This window comes from Simochromis diagramma, unplaced genomic scaffold (assembly GCF_900408965.1).
Source record: "Simochromis diagramma unplaced genomic scaffold, fSimDia1.1 OVJJ01000413.1, whole genome shotgun sequence".
NCBI lineage: Eukaryota > Metazoa > Chordata > Actinopteri > Cichliformes > Cichlidae > Simochromis > Simochromis diagramma.
This window is the reverse complement of record NW_024386948.1, coordinates 3,028,948-3,050,641: the sequence shown is the minus strand read 5'-3', so window position 1 is coordinate 3,050,641 and position 21,694 is coordinate 3,028,948. Positions and strand designations below refer to the sequence as shown.

General features: G+C 40.0%; 1 protein-coding gene across 5 annotated transcripts in view; it reads right to left on the bottom strand.

The window, feature by feature from the left end:
* Positions 1-21,694, bottom strand: part of atp11a (ATPase phospholipid transporting 11A) — a 47,691-nt gene that overhangs the window by 1,579 nt on the left and 24,418 nt on the right. The window contains exons 2-31 of one of the 5 annotated variants that reach the window (XM_040038287.1): positions 21,444-21,566; positions 17,293-17,382; positions 16,586-16,666; positions 16,366-16,473; positions 15,814-15,942; positions 15,418-15,521; positions 15,244-15,291; positions 14,398-14,462; positions 14,193-14,274; positions 12,823-12,973; positions 12,543-12,740; positions 12,318-12,431; positions 11,109-11,168; positions 10,864-11,030; positions 10,646-10,717; positions 10,418-10,491; positions 10,203-10,306; positions 8,883-9,064; positions 8,060-8,311; positions 7,799-7,976; positions 7,594-7,696; positions 7,165-7,310; positions 6,850-6,909; positions 6,643-6,770; positions 5,843-5,978; positions 4,619-4,642; positions 3,154-3,219; positions 2,965-3,068; positions 2,655-2,820; positions 1,045-1,134 (exon numbers count right to left, since the gene is read on the bottom strand). In XM_040038287.1, the coding sequence (XP_039894221.1) occupies positions 1,057-1,134; positions 2,655-2,820; positions 2,965-3,068; positions 3,154-3,219; positions 4,619-4,642; positions 5,843-5,978; positions 6,643-6,770; positions 6,850-6,909; positions 7,165-7,310; positions 7,594-7,696; positions 7,799-7,976; positions 8,060-8,311; positions 8,883-9,064; positions 10,203-10,306; positions 10,418-10,491; positions 10,646-10,717; positions 10,864-11,030; positions 11,109-11,168; positions 12,318-12,431; positions 12,543-12,740; positions 12,823-12,973; positions 14,193-14,274; positions 14,398-14,462; positions 15,244-15,291; positions 15,418-15,521; positions 15,814-15,942; positions 16,366-16,473; positions 16,586-16,666; positions 17,293-17,382; positions 21,444-21,566 (3,393 nt within the window). In that variant the 3' untranslated portion in view covers positions 1,045-1,056. Of the gene's footprint in view, positions 1-680; positions 784-1,044; positions 1,135-2,654; positions 2,821-2,964; positions 3,069-3,153; positions 3,220-4,618; positions 4,643-5,842; positions 5,979-6,642; positions 6,771-6,849; positions 6,910-7,164; positions 7,311-7,593; positions 7,697-7,798; positions 7,977-8,059; positions 8,312-8,882; positions 9,065-10,202; positions 10,307-10,417; positions 10,492-10,645; positions 10,718-10,863; positions 11,031-11,108; positions 11,169-12,317; positions 12,432-12,542; positions 12,741-12,822; positions 12,974-14,192; positions 14,275-14,397; positions 14,463-15,243; positions 15,292-15,417; positions 15,522-15,813; positions 15,943-16,365; positions 16,474-16,585; positions 16,667-17,292; positions 17,383-21,443; positions 21,567-21,694 lie in introns of those variants that run through there. The other 4 variants (XM_040038288.1, XM_040038285.1, XM_040038289.1 and 1 more) reach the window with 4 other exon arrangements.

The following is a 21,694-nucleotide window of genomic DNA, read 5'->3' as shown; positions in this document are numbered from 1 at the left end:
GATAGCCATCAACCCCACCAATGCCCCCAAGGCTCAATGGGAGCAATGAGCATTATGTGCTGTTAGAGCAACTTATTAATGCTCCTTATAACTAAGTCTGGGCCTCTCTTATATAAACCAATATAATCAGCATATAAGCATTTAAGATTATATATTTATTACCTAACACTAACAAATATGAATACATCTGCATACTGCAGGCACCTGATCCTGGGCACCATGCTACATCCTCAAGCTTCAGTTGTTTTTAAATGAATAAAGTATTTCATTTCCTTTAGTTTAATTTGCCAGCTGTGAGGTTAAATTTTCCATCCATTCTGTTCAGGTTTAAAAGCAAGCATGTTAAGAGCAACAAAAAAATAATAAATCATAAACACCAAAAACATGCAAATGTCAACAAAAAGCTAAACATGCGTTCATTTCCTCTGCAAATATTACTTTTCTGTCTCTGTAGCAACACATTATACCACTAGATGGTGCTAAAGCTCCGTGTGAGAAATCACCCAGCTGGAAGTAAAGTCAGTTGAAATACCTGAAGAAAATGGTTGAGCTTTTAGGACCTTCATACAAATAAAGCACACACTCCAACCCTTGTGTTAGTCAAGTACAACAACCCAAAGTCAAACCGCACACCACACCAGTTAACCCACCATCACACAGCAGCAACGTGTGCATTTTACCGTGCTGAAGCCCTGTAGGCTTCTGTGACAGCTACTCCATCAACAAGGAATCAGAGCTCATGTAGGCCAGGGCCCTCTCATACCTTTTATTATCTCTCCCTTGCTGCAAATATACACACACACACACATTTGAAGACAAACACATCTACCATACGGACTCAAAATTGAAGCATCAAAGTAAGAGTGGTTTCTAAAACAAAAGGTGATTAAGGCCACACTGAATCAAGATGTAGATGCAAAGGCATGCAGTCAGATAAGACTGTAACTTCATGCAAAACAGTGGAAATGACAAAGTAACAGGATACAGACTGAAAGGAAAATAAAGAGAAAGACGAGACAGTAGGAAAGGCTGAGGGTCACCTACAGAAGGGCTGGGTTAGAAACTGATTCTGCTGGAGGTCTGAGACAGCATAAAGATGGTGGAAGGCTCGGAGGCAAGGCACCGACGCTTAGTCTGCCAGGGAGGAGAACCACAGAGGGAGAAGGAGGAGGAAGCAAGAGATCAGGAGGGGTGAACAAAGGCAGGGAAGAGTTACAGCTGGGAAAGAAACATGTCAGATCTTCCAAAATGCCACGTGATCAGTTTATGAGATAGACAGCAGCATGTAAACATTCTTCTTAGGCTTCTCAGGAGAGACTGGATCATACTGGAAAGTCTTTGGTGATGGTTATTAGCTCTCCACAACCACAGTTATCAGGGAGGTTATAGGAAAATGAGTTTGGGATGTAGAGGGAGAAATAATTAGTATCTGTAGGAAAAGGAAGTGAAGCAGACTGCACTGCAGCCTTCCCAGAAAGGCTGACATCACTCATCTAGTGCTATCCATACAATGCACCTACTCATACAAAAACATTTGTGTTGTGTTTTTCAGTAACTCCACTGTAACTGGATCCCAGTGCTTCATATATTATGTATCATTATATCGTCTTATTTTTTTATGGACATAATTTCTTCTGTCAACTTTCAGTGGAATACTGAATATTTCAGTATTTTGCTGCTAATGAATGCCTTCTGCCATTCATTATTTCTGAGCCACGTGTCAGTGTTTATACACCTAATCGTGTTTTTCTGGTCCAATCTTTCAGTCCTGATGAATCAGTATGCATCAGATAAATAACTGCTGTTAACGCTGCTCTTTCAGCGCCTCAGAGTTGAAATCAGTCCATAGCTTTGAGTTTATTCTCTTTTTTACATAAGCAGGATGTTTTTTTTATCCCATCTTTCCTTCTTTCTTCTTACTGTGCAGCATTATTTAACGTTCATTTTCAAAACTGCTCTGGAAATAAAGTTTCGATTGCAATTTTCCTTCTTTTATACACTGTTTATGAAACTCTAATGCACATTTCCACACTGCAACCCATTAACAATTAATGCCTTTAGAGGCACTCCTGGTTCAGCAGAGGACACTGTTCTTATTCTCCATTAATAAAACACAGAACTCTGAGTGTTAACCGCTAAAGAAAATACACACTATTGTGCGCACTCGTCTTAAAAATTAAAGGAGCGCTGCACACAGACACAGAGGCTTAACTACCAAAGCAGGGATGTAGCCACACCCTGCATACCTCTGCTGACCCACAATTGTCAGTTCGACATGTCAGGAACTGAAACATCCCAGTGAATAATAAACAGTAAACGCAGGTAGCTTGTAGGTAAATATACAAAATTGATTTCTGCCTTGCAAAAGGCAGGGGGCGCTGTTTGACCTGTGTAAACTGAGCTTTCGTGCATTTTTTTCATTATTAATATTCATGTAGAAAAGAAGCAGCAACATTTATTGAAGAACAAATGAAGTAATGGTTAACGAACACGTCCTACTTTGGCAGGAAGCAAAATATTTACGGGATGTGTGGTCATCAGTCTTCTTGCATTACTGCAATTATTCCAAAATATTCATAATACTTTAAAAAAGATTAGTCCTCTTTTAGTTTTTTATGCAATTACTCTCTATTTCTGCAAGCATTTGTGCCCACCTGTATGCGCTCAGTAGTGGTGGGCCACAGTGTCCTCCATATGACCTTCTTCACCACATCTGGCAACAGACTGGCTGTTATCAAAAGGATTATACTGAGCCAGGCTGGGCCACTGGACAACATCTGCATGAACACATAGTACATTCTCTGGTAGTTGAGGAATGGCCTGTAAGAGAGGAAACGACTGCATGAAAACAAATGCAATAAAACATCTAATAAAACGTCACTCTGACTGACACAGTTTTACATCAAGTAAACATTTAAGGAATACATCCAGCATTTAAATACAAAAATATTTCTTTAATCATACCAGATGATTCCGCCCCACAGCAGGGAGAATACCACAAAGAAGATCAGTGAGCCCCAGATAACGAAATGATTGATCCAAGTCCAGTAATGAGTATCTAGGGCCAGCTACGACACAGAGACGATGGAAGTGAGACTGGAGCCAGACTTGCCTGGGTGTTTCTGTGATGTTCTGATGTGTCTGTGTGGTTACCTTGAATGTAACAGTGAAGACAAGCACAGTGAAGACGAGTGTCCCAAATGTCCAGTTTCCAAACATCTGCAGAAGGTAAAAAAGCAGCTGCTGTTATTGATCAGGAGATTTGTGCATGAAACACTTTCAACTTCTTGTTTTTTTTGTTTTATTTATTTTATTGTATGTTTGATGTGAACAGATTCTAAGCAACTGTTAAAGTAAATAATTTGACTTGTGCTTATTCAGTACTTAAATGCTCAGCACACCTGCGTTAACATGCTTTTCGGATGACATGACTAGGCTATGAGGTAAAAGTTGACATATTCAAGTAAGGAATCAATCAATCAAACAGATGGCAGGGTGCTCAGGTAGCAACATTCAGGTGAGGAGCTGGTTATCAGATGACTGATGGATGGAAAACAGGAGGATGATGTGATTGTATAGCTGAATATTCCTATCAGTCTCTTCTGTGAGTGAAACCCTTTTACATGAACACTAAAAAAGTCATCGTGCACATTTAAGACCACCACGATGCAGGGCAGCTTCTTCACTACAACTTATACAATGAGCTCCTTCAGCATTTTGTGCAGCACTAAAACTGGCATATTTTCCCTTTATTGTAATTATTCTGAGGTGTCATATTAAGAGGTACATGGGGAACATAGTGATTCTAGCACACCATAACTGAGAAGTGACTGTTGCATGATTTTCTTTTTTCACAGGCCTGTGGCAATAAGATGAAGCCCAAAACCAAAAATGAACTAGTATCATAAAATTTAAAGTATGGGTACACTGAAGGTCATCTAACTGCTTGGGCTACACTATACTTCTGCTAAAAACAGGCACCTTGGGTGAAACGTGATAAATAAAGTTAAAAAATAAAAATGATGAGCATGAAATGATAAAATAAAAGCTTTTCAGAGGCAGCTTCCAAATGCAGCTCTGATTTTTACATTGTTAGTACAAGTATAGTACAAGCTACTATCAGATACATTACAACATAAATTGTACAGAAACACTCGCATGAGGCAGAAAAATGATTTTTATCATTGATCAGATGCATTTCAATGTTTTTCTTTCACCTTTTCTTTTTCTAACACTTCAAAAGCTTCAGATTTGCTTCCTGTTTATGTGTTTATAAGTAATCCTATAAAAAGTTGTAATGCTTTAGGCAATGATCTCTAACTGTTACATAATGGAAGCAGGAGCACTTATGCCCTGCTTTTAAGAGAAGTCCTAACATCTGCCACAAACAAAGCACACAGGATGTATAACTAAGGTGTTTGGTCACTGACAGCTGGACACATGAGCATGGGTCTGGGAAACAGCGAGTCACTACAGAAAAGCCTACAGCTGACGTATCTACAGCAAGCACTGAGGGCCGGACATGAGATGAACAGCAGTTTGTATCAGGCTGTGTGACGGTGGCGAAACAGGGAAGTGAAACTAAGGAGAGACGACAGAGAGACAGCGACAGGCTTACCATCTGTGTGTTGGTTGTCATTAGCTGGGAGGAGGAAAGAGAAGCAAAAAGAAAAAGCAACACAAAGGTAAGAGGATAGGAAGAAGAAGAGCATGTGACCAGAAGAAAATCATAATAACATAAACAGTTTTATGGCTGAAAGGAAAAAAATTGAAAAGAATTGGATGCAAAAAAAAGAAGAAGAAAACCCAAGTGAAATCAAGCAACTCAAAAACAGTTCAACATGTTTCTGGGAGAGTAATGCAGCTTGAGAAATTAAACAAACCAAATAGAGAACAGAGAGGAAGATGATGGGAACCCCGCCATGCTGTCGTGTCTTACTAGAGATTTATGCTTCAGCGGGAAATCTATGCTGTTACCTGCTGCGTAACCGCAAACCAGTATTTTATCTGGGACACAACCACGTGGTAATTACCACATAATGCACCAGCACGAGTGTGAATCCTGCCAATAGCATCGGCCACTTATGTAGGTTACGTTATGGGCTCTAAAAAGATTTCCCGCAGAAGTCTAAATAAGGCCTTAGATATAAACCACACGTCATCAGATTTTACTTAAACATCTATATATATATAATTATCCAACTGACATTAAATATTATTTACTAAAAGGCAAAATAGTCTTCAAACTTTATCAGCCAACAACCTGCATTTTCAAGTGAAATAAATAACCATCCAGTACAAGTTCATTATTATGAGAAATTACTTGACCATAATTATCTCATAACTACATGTAACTACCAGATAGTTACTTTTTCAAACACAATAATGTGCAGTGTCAGGAAAATACATTTATAATACCAGATCCATTTACACTACAGGTTTAATGTTAGTTTGTGCTACAACTTGATCAGTTTCTGCAAGCAATACAATAAACTACGTGTCAGGCATTAGCCAGGCCATTAAAACCTGTCAGCAAAGCACAGTACAGCCAGTATATTTAAAAGTAAATCCATTTTGCTTACAGAGCAAAATGTGGTTGAGGAACAAGCTGAGACCTAAAACACTGTCACTATGTTCCCTAACTAACCCCAAACACCACAAGAAGACTAAAAAGTCAGATGACAAACAGAAAACAGATGGAGCTTGTGGAAAACTGAAGTAGCCTATAGATAAAATAGCCAGTTACTATTTTTCCTTTACTTTGAACTTTACTTTAAATATTTTCCAGGCCTTTTTCTCCTTGTTTCAATTAAAGAGCCTGTCAAAGCCACATGGTTATTACCTGTCCATTGCTGGTGAAGGTGGTGTTGTCAAACAGGAAGTAAGCACCAAAGAACATCACAATGGCATCATAAACGCCCAAGACTGTCCAGTATATGAAGGTGGGCCACCGCAGCAAAGAGTTCTTAGCAATATCTCTGTGTAGATATACAGAACAGAGATCACATGTTTATAGATTAATACCACAGTACACTGCCTGCCTCACAGCCAATGAGTCTCTAATAGTATAATACATACATCAATACAGACAGCGTCATTGTTTGTGGGAAAGGTTGATTCTTTTTTGGAAGAATACAACTTAAGAGTAAAGCTAAAAACGTAGCTTTTCAAACTCTGAACACATGCAAAACCAAATCCAAGAAGGCGGTTATCTGCCATATGATGGATGTAAAATAAACTGTAATGTAAATATAAATGAATCAGAGTAAAACACCAAATCATCTGCTATTACTTTGCACCTGGAGGCTGTTAGAATTTTAAAGTGTATAAAGTGTCTAAAGAATTATTGAAATATTTATATTTTCTGTTGCTTAGACGACTTTAACTCAACACTGTTCTTGTTACAGTTCATCTCCGGAAGAATCCAACTACCACGCAGTCTGCTTTGTATAAAACAGATGGTTCATTATCTGCTGCAGAGGACTGGATTACTGAAACATGGAGATAATTTCTTTTCCTAATTTTCATGTCATGAGAACAAGTTCCTGAAGAACATGTGATATTAGAGTCGATCCAGCTGGTCGATTTGCAGTCTTACTAAACGACACATTTCTGACATGACAATCTTAAACAGAAATCCACCTGTAGAGACAAGGGTCTTTCTTCAGGATGTCCATATTTATGTGCTGCTCGATGAGACTGTAGAGCAGAATGGGCAGCGAGGTGAAGCTGATGTTGTAGAGAGTCAGGTAAGCCGTGTCATACAGCGGCTGGGGTTTGGGAAAGAGAGCCCTGTTAGTATTTTTGTTCTTGTTGTTTTTATGGTATTTAGGTTTTGTGAGTGCACACCTGTTGTGAGAAGCCACAAAAGAACTGGTAGAGGAACTGGGGGAAAATGAAACAGACATTCTGCGAAAAGAAAGAACAACAATTTAAATATGTACAGGTCTTTTTGTTGCTGAACGCTAATTTTACAGAGTATAAATATCAAAAATATGAAAATTAATGAACTAAACAAATTAATAAATTAAATCTCACACAAAGCATTCCTGCACACTTAGGCTAAAGCCACAGACTCCGCAATTACAATCATCTTAAAACAAATTAAAAAACTATACAAAGTTTTAAAAAGAAGTAAACTCAAAACATGTTCAGGGCGACTACCTTGTAGAAGAAATATTGTACAAGTTCAGAGATGCGTATGTAGTAATAGTGTCCGTGGACGAGCAGCATCTTCTTGAGGTGTTTGAACTTCGGGATGGCGTAGTCGCTGTTCCTCACTGCCTGGCGACCCTCCTTACCCATAATGCCTGCGTTGTGACCATTTACAGGGCAAAGTATTATCGCAATGATAATAGTATGGTTCTAACAGTTTTAACACTTCTGCATAAATTTAGTTTTGGAAATTCAAAAGTACATTTTTTGTGTGGAAAAGGATTTTGTGTGAATGCAGGTGCTGTACACACTGCTGACTTCTGTACACAAGGGACTGCTTTTAAGAATTTCTAGTTTCTTCAAATTGAAGCTGTATTAAGAAGGAAACAAACTTTACCAGAGTGTGGCATGTTGCATAGGAATAGACAGAATACTAACCAATACCAACGTGGGCCTCCAGGATCATGCTGACATCATTAGCTCCGTCTCCAATGGCCAGCGTGATTGGGTGCTCCTCCGAGGCTTTGATTAACTTGACAATCTGCAGGTTGTGGATTTCAGCTTAGCATCCATCTGAATCTTAATGACATGAGTGAGAACATCTGTTTCACAGTGAAACTCAGAGTACAGATGGCCTTCGTACCTGTGCTTTCTGAAGTGGCGCCATTCGACAGCAGAGCACGGCACTGCAGTTCCGGCAGATTTCCAAGAATTTCTCTTTGTAATTCCCTGAGTTTGAGCCCTCCTGGCCGGGCCTCATTACAGCAGAGAGGGTAGCTCCGTCAATGATCAGACCATAGTCGGTGCAATCACCTGATAGCCTGGAAAAAAAACACAAAACCTGTCAAATACGAGTAACTGCAGGATGACACTATCTGAAGCATGCTGTGAACATAATACCCACTCAGAGAAGGTGTCCCGGGTCATGCCCCCATGCTGCCTAAGGACCGTCCTGCTCAATTCAAACAGGACGTCGTGAAGGCTCTGCTCCTCAGTGCGTTTGGTGGTCAGCTCCAGGATTTGGGTGTTGCGATGAAACAGCTTGCTGGCATAGCACGTTGCAGCTGCAGTCTCCATCTTGTCTCCTGTCAGCACCCACACCTTTATACCAGCTTTGTGCAGAGACTCAATGGTGTCTGCTGCTTTTTCCTGTAGCCTGGTACGCAGCCAAGAAACAAGAGGTGGCATGTTTTTAGCTGCATTAAATAAATAGGTTTCTTTTATTTCTCTTTACCTTTTATTCAACAACAGCTCAACTGTGCAGTACTCCAGCACGTGGATTATTTCCTCTCTGTGCTGGATGGGTGAAACGCCCTCTGGGCTGACAAGTAGTTTTAAGCCTGCACTATAATTGCCTTAGTGGCACGTGTGTGATTGGAGGGTTAAACTGCCACTTTCCCTCACTCACTTTGGTTCACTCAGAACTAGGACAGCACTGTCCATGGCAGCAGACACAGAATTACTGTAATGTTAAGAGTCACTTGAGCTGAAGGGGTTTAGACATTTATAGGAAAAAAAAGGTGCATAGTGTAATTTTTGAAAGGGCATTTCACGTAAAATTTGCACTTAGAAGGACAAATAACTGAAATGACAACAGCATGCAATATAAATTGTGGTTATGTTGCCAAGCTACCAGCTGTACAGGAAAACCTTTGATGAAAAAAAAGTGCAGGATGTTGATATAATTTGTCATTTAGGTGTCCTTAATACCAAAAAACATTCAGCACCTGTCCTCGACAGCAGTTGCTCCCAGCAGTATCAGGTCCTTCTCGATGAGGTCGTAAGCCTCTGCCAGCTGTTTGTCTCGGTCTTGTAATGCTAACTTAGCTCTGTTCAGCAGTTGGAAAACCTCCTCGTACTGTTCTGGGCTCAGAGAGCGATAGGCAACACAAAGTGTCCTCAAACCCTCCTGGTGGAGAACAGAGATTCACACAAGGTCAGGCTGGTATATATTTAAGACTCAATAAAAACAAATCTACATAAAACACTGTTTCTTGAATACAGCCTCTGAATATGAGTGTATGGTGGGTGGATGCAAACTACCCATTCAGCCTCACTAGTACAACACTCACCACATATTTTTCAGTTTCCAAAGAAACCTGTGATTTATCTGTAGCTGCAACCACAGCAACATTTGTGTCACTCGTCTGCTTTTTACTGCATGCAAATTGAAGCTATCGTGGTATTTTCATGGGTAAACTGAACTTTAAATAGTCTTATTCAGACTGCGATATTTATTTTTGCACTTTGGAAGTCATTATGAGATTTTGCAGTTGACTGCTTAGTTAGGTGCACTCTCTTACTATCTGTCTACTTATTAGCATTTCCTACTTTTCCCACAAGGATTTTGTGGGTGTATAAAGAAAACAGTATGCAGAGTCCATCACTGTTTATGGTTCTGTTCAGTATTTAAAGAAATCTTCTTCTTTCCATCTTCTGACCAAATCCTACGCCAGTCCCACAGATAGAAAGACTGTGCTGATACAATTATTAAATACATGTTAATAAAAAAAACAAAACAGACTTGTGCTTTTGTCAATTACAGGCCACACCAGATCCACCTAGAAAGAAGTTCTGTTTAATGGAACTACATGATGCTTCTCATGTGGTTGTGTAAACTGTAACCATGCAAAAAACTTAGATAATGGTAATTGGCCTGTAGTCCCTAAGGACCCCAAAGCGCTTTACACATCCAGTCATCCACCCATTCACACACTGGTGATGGCAAGCTACATTGTATCCACAGCCACCCTGGGGCACACCGACAGAGGCGAGGCTGCCGGACACTGGCGCCACCGGGCCCTCTGACCACCACTAGTAAGCAACGGGTGAAGTGTCTTGGCCAAGGACACAACGACCGAGACTGTCCAAGTGGGGGCTCGAACCGGCAACCTTCCAACTATAAGGCGAACTCCAAACTCTTGAGCCACAATCTTTCAGGAAAAAACAACTTCCTGTTATATTGTATGAGCCTATAACGATATGAGAAAGATGAGAGTGAGCCTGCACGTGTGTGTGTGTGTGTGTGTGTGTTTGTGCTCTCTCACCACTGCATTTTGCTCCACTCGAGCTCGGACCTGATCCACTTTGCCTGAGATGACCCTTGGGAAGATAGAGGAGTCTGCACCTTTACAGAAGAGATAAACCTCACCTGCTCAAACGCATACACAGAAAAAAAGAGGATCGGATTAAAGAAAAACATAAACACAGACACATAGAAATCAATATAAAGAATATACATATATAGTTTTGTGTGCATTACCAGTGCTGGCCTTGACGATAACGCTCATCCTCCGTCGGACTGAGTCAAATGTCAAAACCTCTAGCAGTTCAAACCTGATAAAAACAGGAAGAAAATCACACAAATGCTACTGAAAAAATAATAAGCAACTATCAATTAAAGAAGTTAAAAACAGATAAAAATAACAATAGTCATCTCATTTTCAAGGTTCACAGAGAACAATAACGTTGCTTAAAGCGGCACACTCACTTTTCAACTTCATCCTCCCTATTTAAGATTTCCATCTGACCGTCCTTGAGCCTCAGATAGGTGAAACCGAGCCTGCAGCACAGAACAACCATTATTGGAGTGAATAAAATGAATGTCCAAAAAACAGAAATAGAAAAATGGGAAAACGAAATTCTTCTGAATGCAGCAGCGATTACTGCTGCCATTGTATGTAACGTGAGTGTGTGTGTGTGCTGCACCTCTTCATGCCCTCCACCAGTGCAACCTCGTCAGGAGAGGAGGAGATGTAGAAGGAAGTGGACTTGCCCTGGTGAATGCCATGTTTGATCCCATCTACAGTATCCTCCTCTTTCACCTGCACCGTGTGGCACAAACACAACGCCCGGAAAAACAGCTCCTCGTGCTCCTGCAGTGGACGGCCGACACTAGATTACCCTCATTCGCACGAACCACAAACGCACATTCAAAGCGAGTCTGCACTTACCCTGGCTGCAGGACCTGGGGATGAGTCGATCATGTCCATACCGACAGCTCCAGGCATCACCTACAGACATACAGACCACAGATCACTCTGGGGGTCACTGGTTATCAAACACAGGCTATGATGATATGTACATATGGCATTTTACTATTAAAGCTTGATTCTAAGACTTGACATATACAGCACGATGTCCATGTTTATGTGACAGTAACCTCTTTACTCTGATGTTTGAAGTCCTATGTTAAAAGGAGTAAATTGTAATAATATTACAACACAACAACTTATCCCTCCTAAAATTACAACAGACCGTCTGTTCATCACATTTAAGGTTGTATGAGCTGCTGACTTGTCAATTAATGCTCATGATCAGTTACTTGGCAAACATAAATAGACATATGGCTCAATAAACAGCAGCAAGACTTGCAGGCACAATTTGATTTCCTTGTATGACCATTAAGCACTGAACACAGATGATTACACTAAACGCACAATGCCCAGGAGTTTTATTGTCAGGAAATCTGTAATAATCCATTGAAAACACAGAAATGACTAAACGCATGAATGTTACATTCTTCTCACAGATTTTTATTAGATAAAACACACAAACAAAAAAACCCTAAAATAGGCCTAAACTGTTGCCTTTCTGTCATTTGATTTTTACACCTCCATTACATAAAAATATGAACTCTTTGTAAATAAATGAAAGGCTATAAATGAATCAATCACAAACATTGATCCATCTTTACCTTGTCCAAAGAGACTGTATATAAAGGATGGAAGTAGTGTGGCATCATTAAAATGGTTTTGAACCACCCTTGGAATCTCCTTTAGAGTGCCTTTATTTGTATCTTTAGAAATGCACAACATTATCCAGCAAGTCTTATTAGCAAGCTGCATCCATACAAACTGTGGTTCTTTCATGCATACACTGAAACACCCACAACATCTACTAATTGGAAGGCTGGTGGTTCAATCCGTCGCTCTTCTAGTCTGCATGCCAAAGTATCCTTGGACAAAATACCTGAACCCTGAACTGAGTTTCCCCCAGTGCATCCACTGCAGTGTGATTATGTGAAAGTCAGGCTCAAAGTGCTTAAGCACAGAAAAGAAAGTGCTTGTAGGACTGTGTATGAATGAGGCTTGTAGTAAGAAAAGTTCATGGCTGAAGCTGAATATCTTAACAGATCAATCTAGTGGGACTGAACGTTTTACCTGTCCATTACAGATAGCGTGAGGTACATAAACGTGTCCATCCACACAGCACTCTATAAACTCCATGTTGTTCTCTGTTAGCGTTCCTGTCTTGTCTGTAAACACATACTCCACCTGGAAAGAAAGCAGGGTAAGTGTTTTTTTATTCTTATCTCTAACTCACTTTTCCATACAGTAATGTTTCTTTGCTCATTATTCTGCCCGGAGTGAAGTACACTTTGCTACCTGCCCCAGTTCCTCATTCAAGTCTGATGTGTTGACCACAGCTCTCTCCCCCAGCTCCTCATCAAACATTTCATCGTCCCACATGATGAAGTAGGAGCCCAGGAACTTCTGCATCTCCACAGTGACATACATGGACACGGGAATGATGTAGTTGAAAAGAACCATGAAGGCCAAAAAGTCAGTGAACGCCCTGATTACCTGAGGAGGAGGAGAACGAAGAACGTGTGAGACAATAAAGAGGGGATCGAAATATTTTTATTTTCCAGGATTCAAGACTCACAACGTGTCTCTGTCTCTCAACTTCCGTCTTCTGGTTGTAAAAGGGCTCGTCTTTGTTGGGGTCGGACTGCCACACGTATTTCAGTGCCGTGTTGATGAGAGCTTTGCTGATGAGAATGCACAGATAGACCACCAAGTAGGCATTCATTGACCTGCAGAGGGAGAAGTTAAAGATCTGTGACATATTTCTTCATGATAGTGATAGATAGATGAGTTTTTCATTAATCTGCTTTGAACAATGTGGACAAAAATTTGGATTGAAAACCCCATTTGAAAAAAAAGGATTATGGAAACTATCTGCCAAGGATGGAGGAGTCTGTGCCTCCCTTAAAACATTCCATTGACTTCATTACATTTTTCCTGAATTGATCTGTCTTTATGACTTGTGTGCTTTATTCTTTCCCTGAGAGATTACGCACAACCTCCAGAGTAGAATTTAATATGACTAAGTGGAGAGATGGAGCATGGCAGTTTGTGGCAGATCACATGTTTATATAATTCACATATACAGGTTCTAAGCTTTAGACTTTGTGTAGCATGTGCTTAAGTGTCTTGTATCACATGTTGAACTGCTATGATTGTGTTTCTTGTGTTTCATCCCTCTTTTCTCTTGGTGATAACACATGTTCTCATGAGTGCAAACACAAAAAAATAAGGGGCGGAGCTTGGGGCCCTGGTACTATTTCTACTATTTTGGTACCATTTCCCACTGTGGTTGAGAGTGTAAAAAGCACAAGTGTGTGCAGGTGCAAATGAAAGTAGTTTGAAAGGGAGTTAGAAACAATCCATAAGAGATTTTTGACTGCCAGTCAGCCATTTGGCAATTTTAACAAACAGGAACTAAAAAACATAAAAGCACTAAAACCCAGAAAGACTCACAACCCAGTCCACCATGTAAAAGGTAACTTGGAAAACAACTCAGTATACTCATCAGAATATTCAAACTTGAAAAAGGGGAACAGCTGAGACAAGACATTTACTCTGAGCTGAGTCAATGAGCCGACGAGTTAATGAGACACACGTAGTGAGCAAGTGTGAATGTAATCCACCTACAGTCACTCATTTATACATCTGGATACAAAGACACTGTCTACGCCAGATGGAAAGAAAATTGATCCAGTCAGCGCAGCGAGCCAAAGAGACACACACAGACACTTAAGTCTCAATGAATAAACCAAGACATGAGAAGTGAACAGATGGCTCTAAGGACGGGTAAGAAAAATTTCAGTTATTATCTAAGCTGGTTAGCACAGAAACAGCCAAAGACTGTGAAACTTGCATGAGAGCACTGATCGTTGCTAATAGGCTCCTTTCAGAAACAATTCATAATATAATATAAAAATGAAAGAGGAGGAAACGAAAAGAGCTTACTTTTCCACTGCAGATCGTTTCTGAGACTTGGACTGGTAATTGAGAGCCATCTTGGTTTCCATGCCAGTGTAGATGACCACAGCTACAGAGGGGAAAAGGAAAAGTCTCATTCAAAATGCTGCACTGTACATAAAAAAAAAAAGAATATTAAAAAGTACAAAGTTGAGGTAATCTCTAACATTTATCATTAATTGTGTAGAATTACCATAGATATATTCAGTGTTCTTGAGTGTGGCTCCTCGGAGCAACAGGTTCTCTGATCCTAACGGCCTGCAGACAGTCCAGATGATAAACAATCATGTATTTCTTTCACAAACAAAAAGATCTAATATTATTATTATTATATTATTATTATTATTATTATTATTATTATTATTATTATTATTATTATATTTCACTGCGTGTTATACTTGTATAACTATGCATGTGACAAATAAAGAATCTTGAATCTTGAATCTAGTAAGAGCCAAATAAGGTATGCCATTTCCATCTGAAGAACTTTATATCTGGCAGCATGGCTCTGTTCTGGGAATTCCCCACCATTCCATGCACATATACAGAAAGCCAGAGACAGGAAAAGCATAATCCAAGAACAACAGATATGGCACTTAAAAAGTCAGCTGCAGAGTAAAAGTGGGTTTCAAAGCATCCTGCAGCAGTGCAGCAACTGAGGGAAAGAAAAAAATAGTAGTGTACTCCATAAGAGATTTGCCAAATGGATGCAGAGGTGTATCAGGTGAGCCATCAGCTGATGGGGGCTTGGATTGTTATCAGCTGATCTGCTGGCATTGCAGCTGAGGTGAACTAATGCTGTGCTCAATTAAATCTAATTAAGATAAAAAGGTAAGCTTCACACGAAGTCGTCATTCTGCAGAAATGCGAAATCTTCTTTGAAAGATTGAGCAGCATCACACTTTGTCATCAAAGAAATTTAACACATGTCTGGATGGTTTTGAATTTTATTTTTGAATGATGGGTGAATACAATAGAAACATGTTGATTTCTTTAATGATCTTTAATATAAAAGTGTAATATTTTTGTGTTATTTTACCTTGCCACTGGCTCATTGGTCATGTAGATGTTGATACGCCCCACGAATCTGTGTGGGAAGAAAAGAAGTGAGATAAGGCACATTTATTTTGCAAGAACACTTTGTTCAAGTGTGTGTGTGTGTGTGTGTGTGTGTGTGTGTGTGTGTGTGTGTGTGTGTGTGTGTGTTACTGACTTGTACAGGTCTGGCTGCGGTTGTTCACATTCTATTGTGGCATGGATCGTGTCCACCTCTTTCTCTGTGTTGTAAGCTTTGGTTTCCTGAACTGCATAATATGTCTAGGTTGGAAGAGGGAAGGAAAACAGAAGAAATGGATGGGTAAATGAAAAAAGAGAGAAAGATAATGGGAGTGTAAGTAATAAGGCAACACAGGAGGAGAAGTATTAAAGACACACGTTGTGGCATGGTGACAGAGGGCGGAAGGGAGATGAAGGGAAATAAGAAAAGCAATAAGGGAATGGATTAAGAGTTAGATGAATGAATGGATAAATGGACAGAGAAAAACATAAATCACAGCAAATCATAATGCATCTAGTACATATTTAAGTGGATTAAGTTTATCCAGCACACCTTGTGACTGCTCTCTCCATCCAGGCTGGCTGTAGTAACAAAGCAGGTCCCGTCATCTCGAGACGAGGAGAGGAGAATGAGATCACAGGGAAAAGTCTCATCTTCTTTCACCAAGACCACATCTCCAACCTGTCACACAGACCGAGACAACAAATGTTTACTTCTAATACATGCAGGGCCTTGATACCTTGAAGCCAACAGCTGGAGCTTTTTGCATATTTAAATGAGCTCCTGGCTCTGACCACCTAAGTGAGCATATCAGTGAGGAGTCCTAGCAGCACTTTAGTAGAGAAATACACTCACTGAACGGAAAATGCAGTCAAATGCAACACACCTAATGACTTACCAGCAGTAAGCTCATATCATTTCAGTCTTATGTCGTTACATAACATACATCAATCTAAGTTCTTTTAAAGCTAAATTGCTTTTAACACACACACACACGTACAGAGAGCTTAGTAGCAGGAAAATTCCTCAGTGTGAGCCACTAAAACAAATGCACCAAAGCTCTGTTAGATGGGATGAGTGAGTTATCTGGTTTCACACACACACCCTGAGTTTGCGGCTTTGTTTGCGGACCACTTTGCCATGATGCACCACGTGGACAGAACACTGGTTGACAGCTTTGTCTGCTTTGTGTCTCAACCAGTCCTCATAACCCTAAGAGAGACAGGAGGAGACAGAGAGGAGGATGTAAAAGTGAACATGTGTGGCTGCAGGTGTGGCTGCTGGTGTAGTGTTTACTGTCAACAGTCACATTAGGTGAACTCACCTGTTTAATGGCGGTGACTGTGATGACAAAGAACAGTGGCAGTCCGCTGGTGACCGGACTGGTGGGAGTGTCAATAATCAACTGAAGTGACCGCACACATGAACATACAGCGAGAGAGAGAAATGAACGGCAGAAAAGGTTTCGGGGGAAGAAGAATATATAGAAATGACAGACAGCAATAAATAGGCAATAAAACATGTCTGAGCTTTATGGCACTAAACATAAATATAAACATAACATAAATATGATGAGTGGAGCTACTTTAAGCTGTTCCCTTATTCACAGTGGTGAATAAGTATAGTAAAAGTGACATCTCACCCTGAAATCCCATAATATACACGTTTTTCCTCTGATCTATCACAACAGTTTTAGTGTGAGTTTCCCAGCTTTGAGCAATTTAAGGTAGAAACTTTCTCTGTATATTGAACTGCACATGTCAATAATGAAGCATAAAGAAAAATATGTTTCTACGTGAAACATTTCTTTGATTGACTATAATGATTCATAGAAAGAGATGTTTCTGCTGAGTTTTTCTAATGTATGCTTCTGATGCAAGTGCCATTAAATTCAAGAGAAAGCAGACGTCTCTAGATAAACAGCACACAAGGAAAACTCTCCCTTAAGGAAAAATATGAATTATCTTTACAACATGCTTTGCAGAAGCCTTGTAGTGAAGTTCAGTCAGTGTGAGCAAGAAAATGTTTTACCTGAACCAGAAATATGATGAGAAAGTAGAAGTTGGCGACTCTCCTGAACTGCTCAAACATATTCTTTGGGATGAAGTTCCAAAACGTGTACTGGAAACAAGAAATTTTCTTATGTTTAATTAAAAAGATATAGAGTTTAAATAGATCCCACAGTGTTATCAACATCTATCCATGATAATGGAAACAAAAGCAAAGAGGCTTAAGATCAGATTCCCTAACATAATGTGCCAGTACTAACTGGGTTTTGGCATTAAAAAAAAGTACTGCTGCTAATAACAAAGACAGCACAGTGACAAGATTCAATTCAATTCAATTTTATTTATACAGCGCCAAATCACAACAACAGTCACCTTAAAGCACTTTATATTGAAAGGTAAAGACCGTACAATAATGCAACAGAAAAAACCCAAGCAATCATACAACAAAGTGCTTTGGTCAATGGTCAATAGTAACTTTATTGTCCCTAACGGGAAATTGATTTGCAGTATGTCCGTACAAATAAACAAACAAACAGACAACCAACACATCACATACACTCACCAAAATAATATAATATAATATAAGCCTGAGAAAACAACCTAGATTTTTCATCAAAAAAGTGCAATGTGCAATGGCAACAACACTTATGGTTTAGTGTTATTAACTATGATAATAGCAGTAGGTACAAAAGACAATCTATGTCTCTTTGTCTTCACTGCAGGCACTTTATAACGACGACCTGATGGAAGCAGTTGAAAATCATTAAAGAGAGGATGATCTGAACACAACAGGACAGAGGTTGCCTTCCTCAGCACCTGCCTGTTATAAAAGTCCACAAGCTGGACCTGAGACCTCCCTGGAATCTTGCCAGCCACTTTAACCAGGTTGTTAAGTCTGGTCTTATTATTCAGGGACATATTACCATACCAAGCAATGATACAGAAAGTTAAAGCAGATTCAATAAAACTTTTATAAAAAAGAGTCATCATTTCAGATGAAACATTAAAACCTCTCAACCTCCTTAAAAAGTACAGTCGTTGTTGAACCTTTTTCACTGTAGCAGCAAGATGTGACTCAAAGGACAGAGACTAGGACAAGAACAACCCCCAAATACTTATAACTGTCCACCAGTTCAATGGCTGCACCATTTACCACTGTTAGTGCAGGATGGGGGGATGTCTTCCTGAAGTCAATAACCATGTCCTTGGTTTTCAAGGTGTTAATCATTAAGAAGGACTGATCACACCACGAAACAAACTCATCCACAACAGGCCCATGGGAATCCTCTTCACCATGAAGGAGGCTTACAATGACTGTGTCATCTGCGTATTTAATGAAATGCCTGTTGGCCTGTGTACTGCGACAGTCATTAGTGTACAAAATATACAGTAGAGGAGAGAGACAACAACCTTGTGGTGAGCCAGTAGAAGAGTTCAGCTGAGTTCAGCTGGTGACAGTGGGAAGGAAAAACTCCCTTTTAACAGGAAGAAACCTCCAGCAGAACTTTCTCAGAGAGGGCCAGTCATCTGCTGTGACCAGTTGGGGTAAGTGGAGGAAGACAGGACAAAAGACATGGCGTGAAAGAGAGCCAGAGATTAAGAATAACCAGTGACTCAATGCAGAGAGGTCTATTAACACATAGTGAGTGAGAAAGGTGACTGAAGCTCTTTCTGGGACAGTGGCGCGGCTGCCCCTCTGTTGGTCTTCCTTGGTCTCTTGTGTTCTGAGGGCCTCTGGAAGTCTGGAGTCTGGATCTCCTCCATACCTGCTTCATGCCCTGGTGGACGGGGCTGTGGCCCCCCACACCCTCTAGCAGATCATTACATGAAGGAACCTTTTAAAAACAAGCGCGTCCATGCTCACAGGTGTACACACGGGTGCTCACACACACAAACTACACCCTTTTTGGCAAAGCACACTGTGCGCTGTCGATATTACGTGCTGCACAATAATGTTTAATATTTAGTATTTGCTGTTATATTCCCATATACCATCGTGATGTTGTTTACTATATTGCTCTCGTTTTCTTCTGCTTGTTTTCTTTTTTCTTTCTCAACAGATGATCCAGGTGATTGATATATGTATTTTTTTTGTCTGCTTATTTAGTTGGTTTTTGTTTTTTTGCCCTTTATCCCAGTCCCTCTTCTCCGCAGTTTTTTCCCCCTCTTCCTTTCTCCCTTTTTTTTTCCTCATTCAAGTCTGTCCCGTATCTAGCAAGTGAAAATAAAAAATAAATAAAATAAACAATAAAAGGTGAATCAAATAGACCATTACGGCAAGGCTGGGATGGTCAATTTGGTAAAGTAAATTCGTTGGGCATCTTTCTTTGCCTTTAGACAATAATTCTGATGGCAAAAGAACTAAACGGGACAGGCAAAAAAAAAAAGAGAAAGGTGACTGAAGAAAAAATGCTCAATGCATCATGGGAATCCCCCAGCAGCCTATTGCAGCATAACTAAGGGAGGATTCAGGGTCACGTGCACTGTTCCCTCTAAGCTGAGCACGTGAGCAATCGCGCACTGCTGACACAGTCTCCGCGCACAGAAAATCAGCAAAATAAAATAAATACATGTATTTACTTTAATTCCAATTCAGGCTGGATTTTTTTTTTTGTGCGCAGCGGAGATTTTCTGTGTGGTTAAACCATGTCAGCAGTGCGCGATTACTCACGCGCTCAGCTTAGAGGGAACATTGGTCACGTGATCCAGCCCTAACTATATGCTTTAACAAAAAGGAATGTTTTAAGCCTAATCTTAAAAGTAGAGATAGTGTCTGTCTCCCGAATCCAAACTGGAAGCTGGTTCCATAGAAGAGGGGCCTGAAAACTGAAGGCTCTCCCTCCCATTCTACTTTTAAATTTTCTAGGAACAACAAGTAGGCCTGCAGTGTGAGAGCAAAGTGCTCTAATGGGGTGATATGGTACTACAAGGTCATTAAGATAAGATGGGGTCAGATTATTCAAGATGTGAGATCTTGTATTTGAGGAGCAGGATTTTCATTTAACTCTGGATTTAACAGGAAGCCAGTGAAGATAGGCCAGTATAGGAGAAATATGCTCTCTCTTTCTAGTCCCTGTCAGTACACTTGCTGCAGCATTTTGGATTAACTGAACACTTTCCAGGGAGTTTTTAGGACATCCTGATAATAACGAATTAGAGTAGTCCAGCCTAAAAGTAATAATTGCAGTAGTTTTTGCGTGTAATAGGTAGGAAATCATAATTTTGCACATGAACACATATGCTATAAAACAGACAAATGTAGAGTTTACTAAATGTTTTTTCCTTTTTTCCTTTTATTGTTTGTTTTTTTTAAATCAGGCAGCAGGAGGAAGCTTTTCTTGGCAACATGTAAAATAATGTTTATTGGTACAAACTCAAACCTCAAACACTCAAAGGACCTGTGATGAACAGTTGAGAGAGGCCTGGTTAACGTGCTGTAGTAAGTGAGACTTAGTTATAGATAGTTATGCCAGTTGGACCATATCAGCAAAATCTTTCTTCATACTACGACTGGATGTAAATATTACATCCAGGTCAGAAATCTAGGCTTCTTTCATTTACAGCTTGTAAAACTAAAATTAATGTTCATGCAGCATAGCCTCAGTTTATAACAAGCTGACATTTAGACTGGAGGGACAGAATTAATCAACAGAAAGTCCACTCCAAGACCAGCTTAGCAGTTGGAACCAGCATAAATACCAGCTGGTTCTACCAGTCCCTGATGCTGTTTGCTTTAACAGCGGGGGGGGAAATGGTATAATCAAGCATTCCAGTGCAAATATACAATATATATTTTACGAACCACAGATATGAAATTTTCAAAAAGTTGGAGCGGGTCTAAACTGATCACTGAAATTAAAACACAGCACAGAGTGTTCTTTCCCAAAACAGCTCATTCACTGAATAGTCTTTGTCCCATTACCAAGTAGAAGTCGCCCACGCTTTAAAAACAAAGCATGAATAGTGCTGGAGTACTAACAGCTCTGTTCTGCTGTGTCCTTTTGTTTAGACACTGATGCTGCGCTCAAATCATAATTGATTTTAAAGCTGAAAGAATAAAACCTGTTTGCACGTTCTTCACCTCTAAACTCTCATGATATTGCAGGCGGATCCTGATGAAGCAAGTCCTGCTTTGAATATGTGTGCATCTGTGTGGGTGGGTGTTTCACTGACCTTTGAAGAGACTATTCTGTTGTCAGGAAATCTTTGCTGTATAAAAGCTTCAGTTCCTGGAGGAGGCTCCTTATGTCCAATGTAAATTGTCCGGCTATCGACCCAGTTCTCCTCCCCGACACACTATGGGAGGAAAGACACAGAACAAGTTTGATTACCCTGCATCATACATGATGGTTTCATGTAGTATCAGTTTATATTGTCATTGTTTTAGTTTAGACAGTATGCGGTATGCTGACAGACGTCTGTGA